Source organism: Canis lupus, chromosome 21 (genome assembly GCF_003254725.2).
Source record: "Canis lupus dingo isolate Sandy chromosome 21, ASM325472v2, whole genome shotgun sequence".
NCBI classification, from domain to species: domain Eukaryota; kingdom Metazoa; phylum Chordata; class Mammalia; order Carnivora; family Canidae; genus Canis; species Canis lupus.
In genome coordinates this window covers 27,000,836-27,021,949 of record NC_064263.1, presented here as the reverse complement: position 1 = coordinate 27,021,949, position 21,114 = coordinate 27,000,836, and the positions used below count along the sequence as shown (strand labels likewise).

The 21,114-nt window shown below is 44.0% G+C and overlaps 1 protein-coding gene and 1 long non-coding RNA gene across 5 annotated transcripts; one reads left to right on the top strand and one right to left on the bottom strand.

Annotated features, from left to right (window-relative positions):
• Positions 1-4,505: 4,505 nt before the first annotated feature.
• On the bottom strand, positions 4,506-6,831 carry LOC125753257 (uncharacterized). The gene is made up of 3 exons (XR_007404641.1): positions 6,798-6,831; positions 6,069-6,172; positions 4,506-5,005 (listed from the first exon to the last, which is right to left on the bottom strand). It is a non-coding gene; the product is annotated as an uncharacterized LOC125753257 (long non-coding RNA).
• A 2,529-nt stretch (positions 6,832-9,360) lies between these two features.
• TRIM21 (tripartite motif containing 21) lies at positions 9,361-16,519 on the top strand. 4 transcript variants are annotated; one of them, XM_035703969.2, is made up of 7 exons: positions 9,361-9,506; positions 10,519-10,973; positions 11,461-11,556; positions 12,639-12,818; positions 14,777-14,799; positions 15,439-15,539; positions 15,784-16,519. In XM_035703969.2, exons 2-7 carry the CDS (start codon positions 10,566-10,568, stop codon positions 16,332-16,334), a joined length of 1,359 nt encoding a protein of 452 aa, XP_035559862.1. In that variant the 5' UTR covers positions 9,361-9,506; positions 10,519-10,565; the 3' UTR covers positions 16,335-16,519. The 4 variants fall into 4 exon arrangements, with proteins under 4 accessions (XP_035559862.1, XP_035559859.1, XP_035559861.1 ...); XM_035703966.2 differs by having other exon boundaries at positions 12,588-12,818; XM_035703968.2 differs by having other exon boundaries at positions 11,461-11,586.
• The last annotated feature ends 4,595 nt before the right edge of the window (positions 16,520-21,114 follow it).

Genomic DNA, 21,114 nt, shown 5'->3' with positions numbered 1-21,114 from the left:
TAGAAGTGGTCCTCAGATCAATCTAGCCAGGCATCAATCCATGCTCCAATCCTGCCTAGTTTTTCCATCCTTTCCACAAGGATGGTCCCTGCATCCAGAGATGAGGAGTCACAAAGTCACCTTCCACAGTCCACATGCACCCAAGACCCAAGAATGCTGCAGCATCTGATACAGAGAGTCTACTCCCTCATCCCCCACTCCCATGCTGCAGGGGTGACAAGGAGTTCTCCAAAAAGTTATATTCTTGTCATAGGCAAAGGACAATAATGCCTCACAAAGTGTGAACACATGGTAGGCATTTATTAAAATGTAGTAACAAGCAGATTTCATATTTTATCTCATAAAGTCTCCTAGTGGCATCATCCCCCTTCTGGAGATGGAGAAATTGAGCCTGAAAGGTAAGGAAACTTGTCAAGGACCACATGAAGAGTCAGCAGAAGAGAAGACCAGCTTCAAGTTCCATCCATTTGACTCCAAAGCTCATGCAGCTGTCCATTCCTCAGAATCCTCACCTCTGAAATCTTTGACAGTAATATTTATCCCTTTATATCATTATAAAATAAGAGTACATGCAAAACATTTAGGACACTGTCTGGCACCTAATAAACACTTAAAAATAATAATGGATAATATTTGAGTATTTACCGCTTTGTGGGGTGAGTATAATCATCGTTCCCACTTTGCATATGTGAAAAATGAGCCACCAAAGTGGTTGGAAAACTACTTAAGATCATGAAGTAAGAAAGTGGATGAGCCTAGATTCAAATCTAAGCAATATGACTCCAGAACCCATATTCTTAAGCACAGCGTTATGCTACTACTTTGTGCTAGCTAGGGTGATTATTTGTGCCACAAATGTTCATCCCCAAAGATGAAATAGGACTACAGAAGTATGAGATCTCCTCGTTTACCACCCCTGCATCCTCTCTGACCACTTATAATGTGCATCAATCCTTGAACTTCCCCATAGAAAAGTTCTAAGTTTATAAGGGGCCAATTTTTTTTATTTTAACTATCCTATCCCTGTTTTGCATAGTGCATGGGTTTAATTATAGGCTCATGGTTTAGGAAGAGGACTTTTCAAAGTATTAATCTCCTGAGAAAGCAAAGGAGAAACATGATAAAACTATATCTGGAAATAAAAAAACAGGGAGACAAAAAGAGGGAAACAATGCAGAAGAGAACCTTCTGAGGATGGGGGAGGGGCAGAATTAAAGTACACTTTTTGTTCCTTTACAATCTTACTCATTCAGGTTCCAGAAGGCCATGAATAGTACAAAGACTTTGGCTACAGGCCATTTGGGAACAGACTTCCCTGATTAGAGAAAGACAAACTATGAGCCACTGAAAAATAAATGATCAGCTTAGAGAAGGTTAGAGACCCTTTTCCCCCAATCCAAAAGATTTCTATGGCAACCAGGTATCAATCCCCAGCACTCAAGGGGATGTAAGGCCTTAAGCCTCTGGATTTGCCAGTTTTGTCCTGGGACTGAAGAAGCCCCCTCCTGGGACCAAGAGGAAGGTAATGGAAAAATGGGCTTTAGTACTGTTGGACCCAAGTTTTCCCCAAGCCCATGATGCTGTTATGCTTCAGCCAAGATTAACTCTGTCCCTGCTCTGCTCAGAAATAAGCTTAGCATAAACCTGCCTGGACCACACACATTACATAGCAGTCACAGACTTTCTGCAGGGTCTCCAGCTCCCCAGAAATAACTCAGGCTCCTTCTGCCTCCAGTTGCTTTCTAGCTGTTTGAAGCTGCTATTCTGATCTATGAATGAATGGGAGATGTATGAGGAGATTTCCTACCCTCCATACATCATTCCTCCTCATACCACATATAAACAGAGATTCTGAGTTAACAGCTTTAATATAGGACTTAGATCCTGAAAGCTGCCAACAAAATTGCAGTGAAATCTGAGTGAAGGAAAAAATTGAAATTCCTCAAAAGGCTTTCATTTATATGTAGATTTAGGATCCATAGAGTAAAAAAAAATCCCTATTAAGTAAATCTGATTCTATCAGTATTAAAAAATATTTAAAGTGATTAAAAAAACAGATCCCCTTCAAATTTAACTACATGTATTGCCTCATTCTGAAAGTTGGCCATCAGAATCCTTGAATAGATTTGACTGATGAAGCCTGGTTATTTACAATGAGATGCCAATGTCTGGAATGGTGTGGGAGGATCTCTAGTATTAATTTAAATTTTAATGGTATTAAATTTAAAATGATAGAACCATCCTGGTATATAGGCCTGTTTGTATAAATCAGCACCCATGAATCTGTTAAAACCCAACCTTCTGTGATCTTCCCTCTAGAATCACTACATAAAGCTTAGAAATGTCTGCAAAAGTGATCTCTCCAACTTCCTTGAATGTCTTTACTAGAATAAATAATGTACATTCTATTAAAATCATATATCTCCTCACATTACCATTTCAGAGTTTGGGACAGGCTGGCATCTTACATGTATCTTATCTTGGAAGGGCAGTACGGAGTAGAAGTATATGCAATAGACCAGACTGCCTGGGTTTGACTCTTGTCTTTATACTACTGATTAGCCACATGACTATGGGCAAATGTCTTAACCTCTCTGTCCTAATGTTCTGACCTATAAAACATAATAAAAGTACTACTCTCATTGACTTTTTGGCAAGGTTAAATAAGTTCATCAGGAAATCATAATCTTTTCAATGTTAATTTTGATCATCTGTTACATAGCTGACTGCCTTCCTGACTTAGAATGAGATGGAAATTGACCCCTCCATACTGGCTCAAACTAGTCAGAATATGCTGTTTCAAGGGAGGTTTGGTCACACACCTGAACCCCAGGCTGAGGCAGAGTCCATCCCCTGTGCCTGTCTTTGCCCCAAAATCAAAGCTGCACACTAGGATGCAGGAAATCAGTCCAATTCAGCCTGTCCTACCAAGAAGCCTCTGCAGGTGAACCTGGGGATTTACCTATAGTTCATTTTGCCCAGATTTTGGCCAGTTAATTGAACATTGAGAAGGAGCAAGATTTCCTGTATCATGAGGTAACCATGTTGCTTAGCCCAGAACAGTAAGAAATGATCTAGCTCAAAAGATGGCATTGACTGATGTAAAAGGAACTCATTACAGATGCCCACCCAAGCCTATTATAAGAAAAGGAATCAGCAAAGGCCTTAAAGTAACACTCACCTCTCAGGATTTGGAAAGACCAGAGGGTTGTTGCCTGCCCTAAACGGAGACTGTTCAGTGCCACCCAAAGGCAGAAATGCTGATACAGGCTGACACCACAAGGTTCTGTACTCCACCTCCTCACTCTGGACCCCAGCTTTGACCCTCCAGTGCCAGGACTCACCATTGCTCCAGAGTGTGTGTCTCTTCTCATCTGTTTTTCTGTTTGTAAAAAGCATTTTTTTTTGGCTGTTTCAATAAAGACCAATATTTTTATAATCTTCATGGTAGAAGTAGGGGAATAACTGGTCTTCTGGGATCCAAGTGCAAATCCAAGGTATTTTCATACTTGAACTTTCTGAACCCCTTGAGTGCTGCCAGGCAGCTCTGGGACTTGGAAGGAAACATCAAGCAGTACATCCTGATGATTTTTCTTGGGGGGATTAGAAGAATACTAAGTTGCCCCATACAGAGCACCTGCCATTCCCAAAGAGCCATCCCCATGAATAGCCTGGTGACAGATGGAAGCAAGTGGGGATTAAGAGGATAGTTAGAGACCAGGACACACAACTGTCCTGCTGTAGCACCAGGGACCATGAGGAATGTCTATCTCTGGACAGAATAAGCATAAGTTCTTTCCAAATCCTGCCAAAGAGAAGCCAGATAGTGTAGCCAAAAAGATGTGCATGACTGCTTTATACGTGAGGAGCATGCTAGAGAGGAAAAAAGTTCTCTAACTTTTTGCCTGTACCTAGGGAATGAAGGTGGTTGAAAATGAAGCTGTAATGATGAAGCGATGTCTTTCCTCATAATACCTTTAGTGGTCATATATCAAGCATGATGTAGCAGAAAAGCTGAGATCTATTTCAAGTATCAATTGTGTGATAATAAGCAAATTAACCCCTTGAGCCTTTTATGCTTCACTTATAAACAAGGAAAAATAGTTATTTTGTGAGATTGTTAGAATTAGGCTAGCCTATAAAGGCACTCAGAAAAGGACTTGGCATATCACATAAGCTCCATATGAGCTCCTTTCCCTTCCAGTAGGAAATCGAGAAGAGGTTTCAGTAATGTCTGGACTCCCTTACCTTGCCCATTTACAGATCACATCTCTCCTACAACTTTGGGTGGGGTGGGGGGGCAGTTCAAATAAACTTTTTATTTGGGGATACATTTAGATTTACAGAAGATTTACAAAGATAGTGTAGTTTCTATATATCTTTCCCTTAGCTTCCTTAATGTTAACAACTCACATAAACATGGTACATTTGTCAGAACTAAGGAATTAATAATGGTACATTGCTATTAACTAAAGTCCAGATTTTATTTGGATTTTGACAGCTTTTCTATTAGTATCTATTTTTTGGTCCTGGATCCAGTGCAGGGACCCACACTGCAATTAGTCATCCTGTCTCCTTAGTTTCTTCTGGTCTGTGCAGTTTCTCAGTTTTTTTTTTCTTGGTTTTCATGACCTTGATATTCTTGAAAAATGAGTTATTTTGGTAAAAGTCAGAGGATTTAATTCACTAACTTCAGCCATCACCTCTTCCTTTCTCTCCAGCATGGAGAAGACAATGTAGAGGTAACAGGTTATGCTGCAGGATGTCCTGATTCCTCTTTATTCCATTCCAGGTTCCTGCATATTTGAAAACAGGACATTTCAAGGCTGTGTCTGAAGCCATTAGCGGTTCCTAAGGTTTTTCTGGTGGGTTTTCTAATTCGGAGGTCAAAATCTGTCCTCCATGGGCTGCACCCCAATACAACGCTTTCCCATACATATCACCCAACTCCTTTTATTCATCCAATGAAATTTTAGAAAATTTTCAGGTTCTTGTGTTTCAGGCTCTAAAAGGCAAAGAGATAATTTTTAATGGATTAACTATGTTGACATATGGACGTCTTTCTGATGAAACTATTTCTTTAGCTTTTCTAGCTTTGCATTCCAGGATGTGTTCTTTGCCTTAAAACTAGAAAATGCCAGATTCTCTCTCAAATCCGGGATGGGAGGGAAGATGATAAATGGAAGTAGATGGATGAAACCTAAGACAAATTCCATCTCTTCGTGAGAGACTGCTCCCTGTTCTATCCATTCTAAAATCTACATTATTCCCCAAATGAATGAGACCATATAATGTTTGTCCTTCTCCAGTTGATTTATTTCACTCAGCAGAATACCCTCCAGTTCCATCCACGTCAAAGCAAATGGTGGGTATTTGTCGTTTCTAATGGCTCAGTAATATTCCATTGTATACATAAACCACATCTTTATCCATTCATCTTTCGATGGACACTGAGGCTCCTTCCACAGTTTGGCTATTGTGGACATTGCTGCTAGAAACATCGGGGTGCAGGTGTCCTGCTGTTTCACTGCATCTGTATCTTTGGGGTTAATCCCCAACAGTGCAATTGCTGGATCGTAGGGCAGGTCTATTTTTAACTCTTTGAGGACCCTCCACACAGTTTTCCAGAGTGGCTGCACCAGTTCACATTCCCACCAACAGTGCAGGAGGGTTCCCCTTTCTCCGCATCCTCTCCAACATTTGTGGTTTCCTGCCTTGTTAATTTTCCCCATTCTCACTGGTGTGAGGTGGTATCTCATTGTGGTTTTGATTTGTATTTCCTGGTCTCATTCATTTGGGGAATATAAAAAACAGTGAAAAGGAATAAGGGGGAAAGGAGAAAAAATGAGTGGGAAATATCAGAAAGGAAGACAGAATATGAAAGACTCCTAACTCTGGGAAACGAGCTAGGGGTGGTGGAAGGGGAGGTGGGCGGGGGTGGGGGTGACTGGGTGACGGGCACTGAGGGGGGCACTTGATGGGATGAGCACTGGGTGTTATTCTATATGTTGGCAAATTGAACACCAATAAAAAATAAATTTATAAAAATAAAATAAAATCTACATTACCCAATCGTCTTTAAAATAATTCACAATATTGTGGTTCCTCTATTCACTGTGCTTTACCTAGAGAGTAATCAGACACCAATCGTATTCTGTAGCAATTTATGCCTCTGAAAGAAAGTAAAGCACATGTAAAAACTAAAATGGACTCTAACAGACAAGAGAGGACTAGAAAAGTCTTTATGTAAAGAAGATGGCATTTGAGTTGAGACTAAGAAGAGTTGGCCTTATTTATGTAGAAATAAAGGCTTGCCAGAACTGTGGTTAAGATCACTTTATATGGTAACAAACAGGGCTTAAACCCCTTATGACTAAACTAGATACCCTGTGCCAGGTACCTAGACTCTAAATGCATCAATTGTAATTAGTAATAATCCAGGTAAACAAGATGACCCAGCCTGTGGATATTGATCAGTCTCTGCCCCAGTGACCTGTTGCCATTCAGTGGGCTCCCATACAAGAGTCCATATCAGGAGAAGTAAACAGAGAAGCCTTAGTGAGGGTAAACCCTTACTCAGGTAGAGCCTCTACCCCTGCTGCTCTGGACAGATACATAAAAGGCCAACTCTGAGCCTGATTTTTCACTATTTCTAGGAGAATCTAGACAGTCTTCTAGTGGCACATTAGTTGTCTTGAACCAACAGCAGTTTGTCCTCACAAAACATCTGGTAATATTCCAAAGACAGGTTCACTTTCCTACACTGCTTCTGCCAGCACCACCATTTCTAGACTTACAACATCAGGACATCCCAACAACATCACCTGTAACCGAGGAACTGATTTTACAATCAAAGAATTCTGATAATGCGATTGTCCTATGGAATGCATAGGTCTCATACTGTATACCATCAGCCAGAAAAAGCCCAATAAGACTATGAAATGCCCTGCTGAAGACACAGGTATGATACCAGTTTGGAAACCCCATCCTATGAGATAGGAAGGTTATCCCACAAATTCTGGTAAGAGATTAAAATGAACTAATATATGGTGGCTTTTTTTTTCATATCTACTATATATACACACACTTCAGAGAATCTAAGGCAGGGAGGTAGAAGTGGCCCCTATCACCATCAGACTAGGAACTCCTTTACAGAACACTTTCTTTCCAACCCTTAACATATGGCTCAGCCCTAAGGTCTGGGAGAAGACCTTCTACCAGAGTAGGTAGCAAACCTGGTTCTAATAAATTGGAATTTACAACTATCCCCCGGCTCCGTGGGGCTTCTGCAGCCACTGATGAAATAGGCAGAGGATGGGGTTTCTATACTGACTGGAGTGACCTATTCCTATTACCAAGGAGAATTTAAGTGGCTGGTACATAATGGGGCAATAACAACTATGCCTAAAACCCAAAATATACATTGGAGATATTCCTAGTAATGACTGCCTGATGACAATGGCTAGTGAATTAAAGACAGGGACATTGATACTGATCCTTCAAGAATGATTTGGATGACTCATCAGGAAAAGAACACTGAAGTACTAAGCTACTGGCAGTGAATGAAGGGAATTTAGAATGAGTGGTACCTTTGGTTTCATGGCCAATACCAAGGTGGGAACTGTTGAGCATGCATGTGTTATATTAATCGATTTTGTATGTATATTATTAAACACGTACCAAAGCAACCCTGTGGTGTGTGTATTAATATCTTTAATAGATAAGTAAACTGAAGCTCAGAGAGATGGCATGTGACTGGTAAATAGCAGGGTTAGCCCTGAATCCATGTCTGCCCTATCATGAGGTCTATGTTCTTTTCTACCACACCCACCAGCTGGCTTACTCAGTGCCTATAGGAATGAGCGAGGGCAGTGATGTGAAGCAGACTCATTTTCTGAGTGTCTGCAAATTCATATATAGGTCTCTTCTTCCTTTGATTTTTTTTTTTGTACTGTTTCCACTTTGCTTTCTGGGACTATGTTCCTGGAATCAAATGAGTACAGTGATACATTTTGAATATTAGAGGTCACTTGATAACCACCCACTTACAAATTCTCTTAAAAACAGAACTGGAAATTTGAAAGAAAGATGAAGTATCTTTAGGTTTCCTAAATCTATAGAAAACATTAAGCAAAGTTCAACTGATGTTTTTATCTTAAGGTATACAGGGACAAAAATAAATATGTCTGAGTCGTAAGGAATTGAGAATTCTAGTCTCCTCACCCTTCCTTGTTTCTCCTTCCTCCTCACAGTCTCTGCTTGAGTTGACAGGGCAGCCTGTTATCTCTGGGCTGTCACTAAAATGACGGTCTTCCCTGGACCTTTAACTCTCATGCACCTCTTACTATGTCTCAAGTCATTTTACTCCATTCAGACTCAATGCCCTCTCCTGGAATGTGAGTTTAACATCTCCTAAATCACTAAATCGTTATGTGGCTTAAATATGTAACCTGACACAGTAACAGTATTCACAAGAGTCAAAAGATGGAAGTCACCCAAGTGTCCATTCACAGATGAGTGGATAAACAAAATGCATATACAAACACTGGAACATTATCCAGCCTTTAAAAGGAAGGAAACCCTGTCACATGCTTGTACAACATGGATGAACCTTGAGGACCTTTTAAGTGAAATAAGTCACAAAACAACAAATACTATATGATTCCACTTACGTTGGGGGCACCTAAAGAAGTCAAATTCGTAGAGACAGAAAATTGAACGATAGCTGCTGGGTGCTGAGGGAACATACTGTTTAACAGGCAACAGAATTTCAGTTTGGCAAGATGAAACAAGTCGTATGAGTGGTGCGGATGGATACAATGATGTGAATGCATACTTAAAAATTGTTACAATTTTTATGCATACTTTACAATTGTTACAATGGTAAATTTTGTTACATATGTTTTACCATAATTAAAAAAAAAAAAACCTCAGAAAATCCCTAGCTCAGTGACAAGTACACCGTTGGTGCCTAATAAATGTCAATTCTCTTCTTACCATTCACTGGTATGACACCTGCCTTGGGATCGTGCTGTACATAAATCCCTCACCAGCTGATGTTAAAAGACTATCAAGCCTTTCCTGAAAAGGACTTGTTTCTGGAAGCAGAGGGTGACACGTAAGGGAGAGCCCCAGGCACGTTGTCGCCATCCCACCCTCCCTAACTCCCTGAGAGCAGCTCCCACTCGTGGGCGTCGCCCAGCACGTAGGTGTGGAGCGAGACGACCAGTGTCCGAGGAGGCAGCGTGACCCCTCCACCGTGGATGCGGTATTTTCTTGTTTGACCCCGAAGACCTGGGAGGGGACGCGAAGCAAGGACTGGACGCTGCGGAGCTCGGACTTCCTGCCGCCTGGGGCTCCCGAGCTGCCCCGCCTGCTCCCCCGCCCCTCGCGCCTCCCTCTCCTCCCACTCCCCGCCCCTCGGCCCACCCCCTTCGGACACGCCTCGACGGGAAATCGAAAGTGAAATAGGGAGCCTGCCGCCGGCTGCCGAAAGCCCTGAAAAGGTGAGTGACTCGCCCCGACCCGAGTGCCCCCGCCCTGGCTGGGGGACCTCTCTCCCCTGCCCCATCTAGTGCTCGCCCCTGGGGCCTGCAGACCCGGTTCCCCCAGGGCTAGCCCAGCCCCAGCCCCAGCCCCAGCCCCAGCCCCAGCCCCAGCCCCAGCAGTTCCTCCCGGGCTGGCAGCCTGCCTGGGACGGGGCCCCAAATGTGAACGTGACACCCAAGCCCCCGGGGGCGCTGCCCTAAGCGGGGGGCACCGGGGCAGAAACCTAGCCCAGCCCGGAGTGTAGTCCGGGCACTCCCCTCGACACTTCTCCTCTGGGGGTGAGAGGGGGCAGGACAGTTTCAGACGCTAGAAACCTGTGGGTCTGTGCCCCAGAGGCAATGAAGCCAGCTACCAGGTTCCCAGAAGGGAGAGGAGAGCCCAGGGAGTGCTCAAGCACTGTTTATGTGTGCATATAAACATATACAGGTACCCATATGCACACATATACCTGCAGGTATATATACATACAGACAGATATGTAGAAATATATTCTTATGTATATAATCACAGATATAGAAGTAACTCCTGTGATTATTGTGCAGATAATGAAGATATTTCCAAAGCAGGTAGCACCTTCTCTAGCTTATGGAGTGTACAGAGTACATGGTCCCTGTCATACAGATGAGCTGCTCAGCAGCGGACTGGTGACCTGAGAGGGCAGAGAGTGGACAGGAAAAGCCTGGGACAGAGGATGAAGCAGAGAGGGCCATGATGAAAATAGAGTTATAAACAGCTTTATCTCTGAAGTTCTCAACAACATTCAGTTTCTTTGGGGGACTCAGTTTCCCCTTCTGTCTGACTAGGTAAGTGGATGAGACTAGAGAGGAGAAGCTCTTATTATTCAAGTTAATGTTCTGGTGTTGTTTTCACCCCTTCCACTTCACTGTTCCTTGTGTTTTCCTTTGGATTGTTTTTCTTCTCACACAACCCTTCTCTTCTGCTCATTTCCCTCTCTCCTCTCCCCACCAGGGTACCCCAGGATCTCCACAGTGCTGCTTACTAAGAACATCACCCCTATGGCTGCAGCAATGCCCTTGGCAATGATGTGGGAGGAGGTCACATGCCCTATCTGCCTGGATCCTGTAGTGGAGCCTATGAGCATTGACTGTGGCCACAGCTTCTGCCACAAATGCATCTCTGAGGTGGGGAAAGATGGTGGCGGCGTCTGTCCTGTGTGTCAGCACACCTTCTTGCTCCGAAACCTCCGGCCCAATTGGCCACTGGCTAACGTGGTGGACAACCTTAAACAAATTGGCCAGAATGCCAATGAAGTCACACAGAGGGAATGGTGTCAGGTACATGGAGAGAGACTGCACCTGTTCTGTGAGGAAGATGGGAAGATCCTCTGCTGGGTATGTTCCCAGTCCCAGAACCACCGTAACCACAAAACGGTCCCTGTCGAGGAGGCTGCTCAGGAATACCAGGTAAGGACTTAGCACAGAGGCCTGACCAAGTAGAAGGGAGCTGGGTCCGTGCTTGGGGTTTTGTTCTCCAGAGTGAGGGAGGCAAAGTCACCTGTGGAGTTTCAGGGTTGGGAAAAGGAAGGGGTTTCCCACCTTCCAGGTCTAATTGAAGCAGAGAACTGCAAGCTCAGGACAGCTTTCTCATTCCCCAGGACCAGGGAGTACGCTTGGGAAAACGCTGCAAGGATCACACTTCCTTGTGGCCTTCTGGTTAATTAGGAATGAGGAATGCTCCAACTCCACACCACCACCTCCAACAGCGTGGCTGTGTTTTGAAAGAAACCTCAGGCTCTTGCCAAAGTCTTCCCATCCCCAGAATCTCTATCCCAATCAGACTGTAGTCTTCCCTCTTTCTCTGCACTCAAGTTTTTCAAAGAACCAGCATGTCTTCATGGCGCCTCACCCTACTTCTTGGACTGGTCGGGCGCTAACCTACCTTTCTCTGCAGGAGAAGCTTAAGGTGGCATTAAGGAAACTGAGAAAAGAACAAAAGTTGGCTGAGGAGTTGGAAGTGAATACTGCAATGAAGAGAGCAGCCTGGAAGGCAAGTGTTGTGCTCCAAAGGGAATCTCAGGTCAGAAGCCAGGGCAGAGTCCAGGGCCCCAGACTCAAACCCTAAGCATAGCTATGCCCATCTGAGGAGTGATAATATATCTCACTCACCATGAACCAGCTGTCCTCTAGGTCTCTTGATAGAGGTGAATAAAAAGGAGAGAGCTCAGATCAGATAGCAAAATCAAGAGTCTTAGGAGAAGGTGCCATACCCTTCGGAGAGGTACAAGCCATACCCTAAAGCTCCTGCTCCTTAAGCCTAGTCTTAAAACATGACGGCACCTTTGCCTCCATGTCTGGTCAGTGGTCTCTCAGGAGAGATGCCCAATGGCTAGGCCTGTCAGGAGGTACAGACTTAAGGGAACAATTCAGGTCAGACATAGGCAACTATCTGGTCATGCTGGTTTTTCTGACTGTGTTCAGATCACTGGTCCAAAGTAGGATGGAGAATAAAGCTTGTTCTGTATCTATAAGGGCATGGAGGGAACTCATGGCCAATAGAGCCCAGAAAGGAAGATTTGGGATCAGAGAAGGGTGAGTCAGGCTGTGGTGGCAAAAGGACTCATCCTGTGCCATCGGTGACCTTCCAGTCACTAACAGAAGAGCAGCCAAGATTATCCCCAAAACTCCTTTTCCTCAGGCCTGGGGAACAGTGTTATGAGCCTGTGTTTGGATGGTTGTTGGGGTGGGGACAGGTGTTACTCTCTCAGGAACTCACTAAGATATGAAGACAGATTTGGGCACATCGAGGTGCAGACTGGGTTTTGAAAGAGGCTGTAGAAAGTCGATAACATAGGTCAATGCAGCTGTGGTTGTAGGACAGCCCCAGTGTGCCCCACCATAATCCCATTTCACTCTTAGCCCAGAAGCCTCACCCACTTCCTGCCCTAGCAAAATAGTGTATGTTTGCTCTCAGACCCAGAGTGGTGAGTCTATGGGGAATAGAAATGGAAATGACCACCTCTGTTCCCCAGGCTTAGGGGATTTTGACAAAATCATCCTCTCTTTCCATGGACACCAAAGAGTCAGGTTGAGAGACACAAACGGAGGATTCACGCAGAATTTGTACAGCAGATAAACTTCCTGGCTGCGGAGGAACAGAGGCAAATGCAGAGGCTAGACATGGAGGAGAGGGAGCAGCTGAGAATCCTAGGGGAGACAGAGGCCATGCTGGCCCAGAAGACCCAAGCCCTGCAGGAGCTGGTTGTGGAGCTGGAGAGGAGGAGCAAGGGCTCACCCCTAGAGCTGCTGCAGGTGAGCCACCCTCTTCTCTGAGGCTCCTGGAGGAACTGAAAAATGGCTAGAGCTCCCTGATGCTGCCAACAGCAAGTAGAAACCCTGTCCCTGGAATTCAGACCCATGAGTAGTTTACATTCAAGCCACAGAATGGTGCAGATTTAGGAGGAAATATTCCTTGCAGCAATTGAAAAGAACGGCATCCCCAGCAAGAACCTGCTCTAACACATACTAGGCCCACAACCTTGAGAAAGTTCCTAACCTTTCGGAGTCAAATTTCTTATATGTTAAATGGATATTAGTACATCTCTCAAAGGATTTTTGTGAGGATTAAATGAGAGAAACCACAAAACCTTCTACGTGAGCCTTTGGCCATGGGAACGTTCTCATACATGTAACTGAAAATACAGCACTAGAAATTAAAAGACAGTAGCCCAGCCCCAGCCTTGCCACCAATCCTTTCCATAATTTTAGGTCAAGTTTGTTCCTTTTCCTAGACCTACTTTCTCCATTTGTGAAACAAGGGGGAGGGAGTGGACTGAATAACAAGGATTCCCCAGACATTAGTCACTGATATATCATCTTCACACTTTCTGCCACTTCTGTGCACTACCCAAATCCTGTTAGCATGTTTTTGTTTTTTTTTTTAAGATTTTATTTATTTATTCATGAGACACAGAGAGAGGTAGAGAGATAGGCAGAGGGAGAAGCAGGCTCCCCGCAGGGAGCCCCATGCGGGACTCCATCCCAGGACCCCAGATCACAACCTGAGCCAAAGGCAGACACTCAACCACTGAATCACCCAGGTGCCCCAGAATGTTGTTTTCTTGACATTGCCTTACACCTTCATTGGAAGAAATTTAGCTTAAAAGGAAATTTGTCCTAAGCAACAGTAGCCAAGAAATCATGTGTTGATATGTTGCTGATTTTTTTTCTATTTTCATGACAACGGCTCTTTCTTAAATAGCACATATGACATGCCTCGGTCTATTCGATCTGTCACAACAATGCAGTGAGATGGGTGCTGTTATCCTCGTCTCATAGATGAGAAAACAGAGGGGCAGAGAGGTTGAGAAACTTAGAGACTAAAGCTGAATAACTTGACCAGGTTCACCCAAATAGTAAGAGACAGAGCTAAAATTAAAATAAGCACATAATTATTTTTTAAAAACTCATCGATGTGTGTTCTACTTAAAATTATCTTGCATCCCCTAATATGTTTGCCTTGTTGTGGCAAACTGTTGACCAGAGGGTCTCAAAAGTCCCTTCTGCTTTAACCTTGTACAGTTTTTCTCTTTCAAACCTTTTTGGTGTCTGTGTCGGATGTGGTCATGAAGCCATTGTTTTGTTTTTGTTTTTGCCCTTCTCATTCTCTAAATCTTGCTTCTGCCCAACACTGAGCCATGCTTTCTAACACACTTTTGACTGGGCCTAGGACTCTGCCAGTTCCCAGGTAAGGTCTCCCAAGCCCTACAACAGCATATGCTCAAATGATTTAATTTCACATACATGAGAAAGCAGCATTAACTCCAGCATAAAACAGCCCTTCCTTCCCAAACAACACAAGCCTGTAAATGAGATAGAGCAGTTCCTGTCCATCTTGACTTGGCCATTCTTGCCCTGTGACTATCTCTGGACCTCAGCCAGGCTGGGCTGCTTGTTCCTTTCCACTCTCTTCCCCCTCCTCTACCCATAAAGTCTGAGCTTTCTAATATGTCTTCTGAATCAGAGTCCTTAAACTAGTCATCCTTTCCCTGGCTGTAGGTCACACCCATGCTGGTTACTCTTGTTATTCCACAAACATCCACATTCCTTCTCCTCCAAGCTGGGAGAAATAGTTCAGGTAATAGCCTAGAGGAATAGAGTAGAACAATGTCCCATGGGCCTCAGGGGGAGCATCACCTCACCCACAGAACTGAGATCTCAACGGTAAACCAGTGATCCAGAATTTACACTCTGTTTTTTTCTCTCCTCAGGAGGTGAAAAGTGTCCTGGGAAGGTAAGGAGAGGTTTTCTTTGTAAGAAGAGGGGGAAGCAGGAAGCATATATACCTGTGGAAAAGGTTGTTGCATTAGAAAGACATGCACTGATATTTTCCCCATTCTCCCTATTCTCAAAGACCCAATAGCCCATAAAATATTTTCTGGTCTGAGGCTAATTAGTGAAAACATCAGTTGGTGAGTTATCCAAAGTAATTGGACCATAACAGCTTTATGAAGTGAAGCCCCAACAAAAGGGGAAATTCTGTTCAATCTTGAGTCTGCAGCCTGCTAGGACTCTTTCTTTAAAAAGAATCTAGCTGGTTACAAATCTCCCAGGAAGAGCCATGTGAGACCAGCTGCATGGACAAGACTCCTTGGGGTTCCTTACAGAAGTAATTCCATCTGTATCAGGTGCCTAACCTGTAAAATGAAACAGAATGTGCTTGCTTGCGTCAGGGGGCTTCAGGGGGCCCATGTAACCAGGAGGGCCTGGATAGGAACTATGTCCTATATCTTCTTGCCTCCCACCCCCAAGGATCCTAACACAGGTGCTTATAAATTTGCATTAAATTGTTACCTACAAAGGAGGTTATAGTGTCAGGGCTCAGGAGGGTGGGGCAGGAGATGGAGACAAGGTCTGTAACTGTTTGCCCCAGGACTGAGGCTTGGAACCTGAAGGAGCTGGACATTACCTCCCCGGGTCTGAGGAGTGTGTGCCTCGTGCCAGGGCTAAAGACGATGCTGAGGACGTATGGAGGTGAGACTAGCCCCAGGAGTGTGGGACTGGGGAATGAAGTGGGTGATGAGGGTGGAGAGTGAGTCCCTGGCAGGTCAGGGTAGGTGAGGCAGGGACAGAGAGGTGGTTCCCTCAAAGGTCAGGCCTGAAGGTTATTTTCTCCCACAGTGCAGCTCATGGTCACCCTCATCCTTACCCCCACCACAGGCCCAGGGCTCCTGCTTCCCCTTCCTCTCCCAGCCTGACCGTGGGCTTCTCTCTGCAGTACACATCACCCTGGATCCACACACAGCCAATCCATGGCTCATCCTTTCAGAGGATCGGAGACAAGTGAGGCTTGGAGACAGCCAGCAGGAAGTGCCTGAAAATGAAAGCAGATTTGACATGTATCCCATGGTCCTGGGAGCCCAGTGCTTTGACTCTGGAAAGGCTTACTGGGAGGTGGATGTGAGAGGAAAAGAGGCCTGGGACCTGGGTGTTTGTACAGATTCTGCACAGAGGAAGGGGCACTTTTTGCTCAGCCCTGGGAACGGCTTCTGGACAATTTGGCTGTGGAACAAACAAAAATATGAGGCTGGCACCTGTCCCCAGACTCCCCTCCACCTTCAGGTGCCTCCATGCCAAGTTGGGATCTTCTTGGACTGTGAGGCCCACACAGTCTCCTTCTACAACATCACTGACCATGGCTCCCTCATCTATACCTTCTCTGAATGTGCCTTTGCTGGACCTCTGCGGCCTTTCTTTGGTACTGGTTTTAATGATGCAGGAAGAAACGCAGCACCTCTTGTGCTCTGTCCGCTGGAGGTGGGATCGTAGGGATCCATGGAGCAGTGGTAGCACTCTCTGAACACCGACTGTTGGTGTCTTTCTCAGCCATTGACTCTGCCCCATTTCCCCAGGAACTCTGAACCACTTTGTTTCTGTAGAGGTGTCGGGATACCAGCAAGCAGATTGTGGCAGGGAATTCACTGAAAATCTACATAAAATGATTTTCAACATCAGTATTGAATGATTACTGCCCTAGATTACTGCCCTACATTACTTTGACTCCCTCCATGAAACAAACTACTTATGTTGGGCCCAAATCACCTGGATCAACCAAAACATGTCTCTGCCATCTTTATGTGACCCAAGTCTTGTTTTCTCCTCTCCATCTCTAGGCCTTTGGTAAGATCTCTTATACACCTTGCATGGCTTGCAAAGGGGATTCCTAAATGTATTGGGTCTTGATCTATCACATTCAATCCTTGTTTTTGTATACATTTAGGATTACTGTTCCAACATAAACATATCAGAGCATAAGTAGCTCCATACCTATTAAAAAAAAAAAGAAAGCAGCCATCCTTTAAAAATAAAGCCTGAATGATGCATGCCTTAGATTTCCACATTACATTTCCAGCCCCTGTGCTCCCCCATCCCTACCATGCTCTCCCAACCACGTCCTGTAGATAATGGAGTTGGCCAAAAGGTGTATCAATCTAAATGGAAGGCAGGATGGATTTTTTTATGTCAGTTTGGCTAGGCCATAAGCCCCCAGTTTTTCAATGTTTCTGTGAAGGTATTTTGTAGATGTCATTAAAGTCCATAATTGTTTGATTTTAAGGGAGACTCTCCTGGATAAGGTGGGTAGGCCTAATCCAATCAAGTGAAAGACCTTAAGAGCAGAACTAAAAGTTCACTGAAGATGACCCTCCTACCAATAGCAGCTTCAGCTCCTGCCACAGTTACAGCCTGCCCTTCCTGTTGCCTGGCCCTGTGGATTTAGGACCTGCCTTGCCAAACGCCACAAGTGCATAAGTGAATTCCTTACAATAAATCTCTTCATATTTATCTCCTACCAGTTCTGCTTCTTTGGCGAACTGATTGGTGTGAATGTCAGAACTGCAGTAACAGTATCACCTGTTGATAGCAAACACTCTTGTGTTTAAGCTTTTACAGTTGGAAGAAGTGCTATACACAGCCCTGAGAGTACAGCTATCCTTCCAGCAACCAGAGTGTCTAAAATAGAATCTCAGGTGAAGAAGCTGGGAAGATGGCAGAGGAGGAAGACCCTAAGCTCACCTCATCCCATGGATACAACTAGATAACACCCACATCAGTGTAAATAACCCAGAAAATGACCCGAAGACTGGCAGAACAAACCACAAGTAAAGATAGAAAAGAGGCCACATTGACAAGGGTAGGGAAGGGTGGAAATATGTCCAGGAGCTAGATGGACCATGGACCACCTGCAGGAGTAAGGGATCTGCTGGAGCAGAGAAGGGCAAGAAGCAAACTATCACACCAGGGAACCTGCACAGGGAAGATCAATCTGCATAACCTTTGACTTCAATAACTAGAAGGGCTGAATTTTGTCAGTTCTTACAACCAGTGGGACTTAAAGCCTAGAATTTTAAAATTCAGGTGACCTGGCCTTGGGAGAGCCCTGAGGTGACAGGGAGCTGAGTGCCAGACCTTACAGAGCCCCACAAACAGCCCTTGGAGATATAGCATAGAAAAAGCCACTTGAAAAACACCTAGGTGAGAGTTTCTCATCTCAGAGCAGGCCACCTCCAGAAGACAACTTTTTAAAGTGCATACCCTGCCCATCACTTTGCAGATCTGCTTTGGCTGGCCTGGTCCCTGCCACTGCAGTGGTGGCAGGTCTCATTTCACAAGCAGACCAGCTTGCACCCTTTTAACACCATATACTCCACGTGGGCTGGCCTGGTCCCAGAAGTGGTGGTAGGTCCCATCTTGCTTGCACACTTTGCAAGCATAGTACACTCCACCTCCTCCAATACACTCTTGGCCAGAGCCTGTTCAAACCAGGGCCATGAGCCTGGCAGTGTACAAATAGCCCCAACAAAAGCCAGCACCATTTCAAAGTGACCCTGCCTTCAGGTGAGGGTAAGATAACCACACATATCAGTCAGATGATCAGTCCCAGCAGCAGGCTATAGGCAGACAGTCAGTCTAATTGCTGGCCCCACCATCTCAGGGCATACCACCAAGAAAGCACAATTTGTAGTTTGGTGCTACTAAATCTCGATTAAATGCATGACCTAACTAAATCGAGGCCCAAGGAGACCCCAGACTGGTTCACTAACACCATAGGGGCCAAACTTTGTCCACAACAGGCAAACAGAGCCATTGCAGGGAACTGGACTGAAAGAAAAAGTGGCCAAGACACAGCAGCAGAGCACACATTTACACAGGAAACACCTCTGAAGTGTCCCAGATTCTAGTAAATGGGACAATGCACTGCAGGGTACTACAGGACCTCTTCTTCATAAGGCCATTACTTTCAGGAGCAGGAGACCTATTTGATGTGCCTAACAGAGAAAGAAGAAAAGGATGATAAAAGGACAAAAAAAAACAAACCATGAAACAAGTAACAAAATGGCAATAAATATGTACCTATCAATAATTAGAATGTAAATAACTAAGTGCTCCAATAAAATGACATAGGGTGACAGAATGGATGAAAAAATAAGACCCACCTATGTGTTGCCTACAAAGGACTCATTTCAGACCTAAGAACACATGCAAATTGAAAATGAGGAGAGGAGATGGAGAAACATCATGCAAATGGATATGAAAAGAAAGCCAGGGTAGCAATACTTACACAAAATAGACTTTAAAACAAAGACTAACAAAAGACAAAGGCATGATATGATAAATGGGATGCTTCAACAAGAAGACAGAACAATTGTAAATATATAGTCACCCAACATGGGAGTACCCATAAACAGTCCATAAACAGTTAATAACAAACATAAAGAGCTAATCAATCATAATACAATAATAGTTGGGGACTTTAAAACTCCACTTACATCAAGGGACATATCACCAAACAAAACAAGGAGACTGGCTTTTTTTTAATAATAAATTTATTTTTTTATTGGTGTTCAATTTGCCAATTTGCCAATTTGTTCAACTGGAATAACACCCAGTGCTCATCCCATCAAGTGCCCCCGTCAGTGCCCGCCACCCACTCACCCCCACCCCCCGCCCTTCTCCCCTTCCACCACCCCTAGTTCGTTTCCCAGAGTTAGGGGTCTTCCATGTTCTGTCTCCCTTTCTGATATTTCCTACCCATTTCTTCTCCCTTCCCCTCTATTCCCTTTCACTATTATTTATATTCCCCAAATGAATGAGACCATATAATGTTTGTCCTCCGATTGACTTCTTTCACTCAGCATAATACCCTCCAGTTCCATCCACGGGAGACAGTGGCTTTGAATGACATACTAGATTAGATGGATTTAACAGATATATTCAGAACATTCCATCCTAAAATAGAATATATATTCTTTTCAAGAATACATATTGACACATGGACATTCTCCAAAATAGATCACATAGTAGACCATAAAACAAGTCTCAACAAATTAAGATCAAGGTCACACCATGTATCTTCTCTGACCACAACACTATGAAACTAGAAGGCAACCACAAAAAAAAAAAAAGTAATTGAACATATACATGAAGGTTAAAGAGCATGCTATTAAACAATGAATGGTCAACCAAAAAATCAAAAAATAAAAAGGTGGATAGAAATGAAAATAAAAGCCTCTCAAAACCTCTAGGATATAGCAAAAGTGGGCTAAGAGGAAAACTTATAGCAATAGAGGCCTATCTCAATAAGCAAGAAAAATCCCAAAAAAGCAACCTAACATTACACCTAAAGGATATAGAAAGAAAAGAGCAGGGATCCCTGGGTGGCGCAGCGGTTTGGCGCCTGCCTTTGGCCCAGGGCGTGATCCTGGAGACCCGGGATCGAATCCCACGTCGGGCTCCCTGCATGAAGCCTGCTTCTCCCTCTGCCTGTGTCTCTGCCTCTCTCTCTCTCTCTCTCTCTCTCTCTGTGACTATGGTAAATAAATAAAGATTTAAAAAAAAAAAAGAAAAGAAAGAAAAGAGCAAACAAGAAAACCCAAAACCAGCAGAAGAAAGGAAATGATAAATGATATAGAAACTAAAACAATAAAGGATCAATGAAATCAGGAGGCTGTTGTTGTAAAGATCAACAAAATTAATAAACCTCTAGCCACACTCATTTTAAAAAATGAAGACAGAGGACTCAATCACAAATGAAAGAGGAGAAATAACTGACACCACAGCAATAAAGCATTGCAAGAGAATATTATAAAATGTGCTCACAAATTGGACAACCTAGAAGAAATGGATAAATTGCTGGAAACATATAACCTATCAAAATAGAAGTGGGAAGAAACATAAAATTTGAACAGACTGATTACCAGCAGAAACTGAATCAGTACTCCAAAGACTCCCAACAAAAGCCCAGGTTCAGAAGTCTTCATAGGTGACTTCTACCAAATATTTAAGAACAGTTAATACTGGAGGAAGAGGTATGGTGGCAGAAGAGTAGGGGTCCTTATTTCACCTACTCCTCTGAATTTAGCTAGATAATTATCAAATCATTCTGAACACCTATGAATTCAACTTGAGATGTAAGAAAAGAATGACTGAAATTCTACAAATAGAAAAGTGACCACTTTTTTTGCAAGGTAGGAGTACAGAAAAGAGAAATGGCAGATGGTGGGGTGGGGGGCGGGGCAGGGGGAGGGAACCTACTTTATCCAACTACCAG

Coding starts and splice junctions, on each gene's coding strand:
- TRIM21 (XM_025459208.3), top strand. CDS start 10,566: ATGGCTGCAGCAATGCCCTTGGCAATGATGTGGGAGGAGGTCACATGC. Junction 11,587..12,587: donor TGCTCCAAAGGGAATCTCAG/GTCAGAAGCCAG, acceptor TGGACACCAAAG/AGTCAGGTTGAGAGACACAA. Junction 15,540..15,783: donor GATGCTGAGGACGTATGGAG/GTGAGACTAGCC, acceptor TTCTCTCTGCAG/TACACATCACCCTGGATCCA.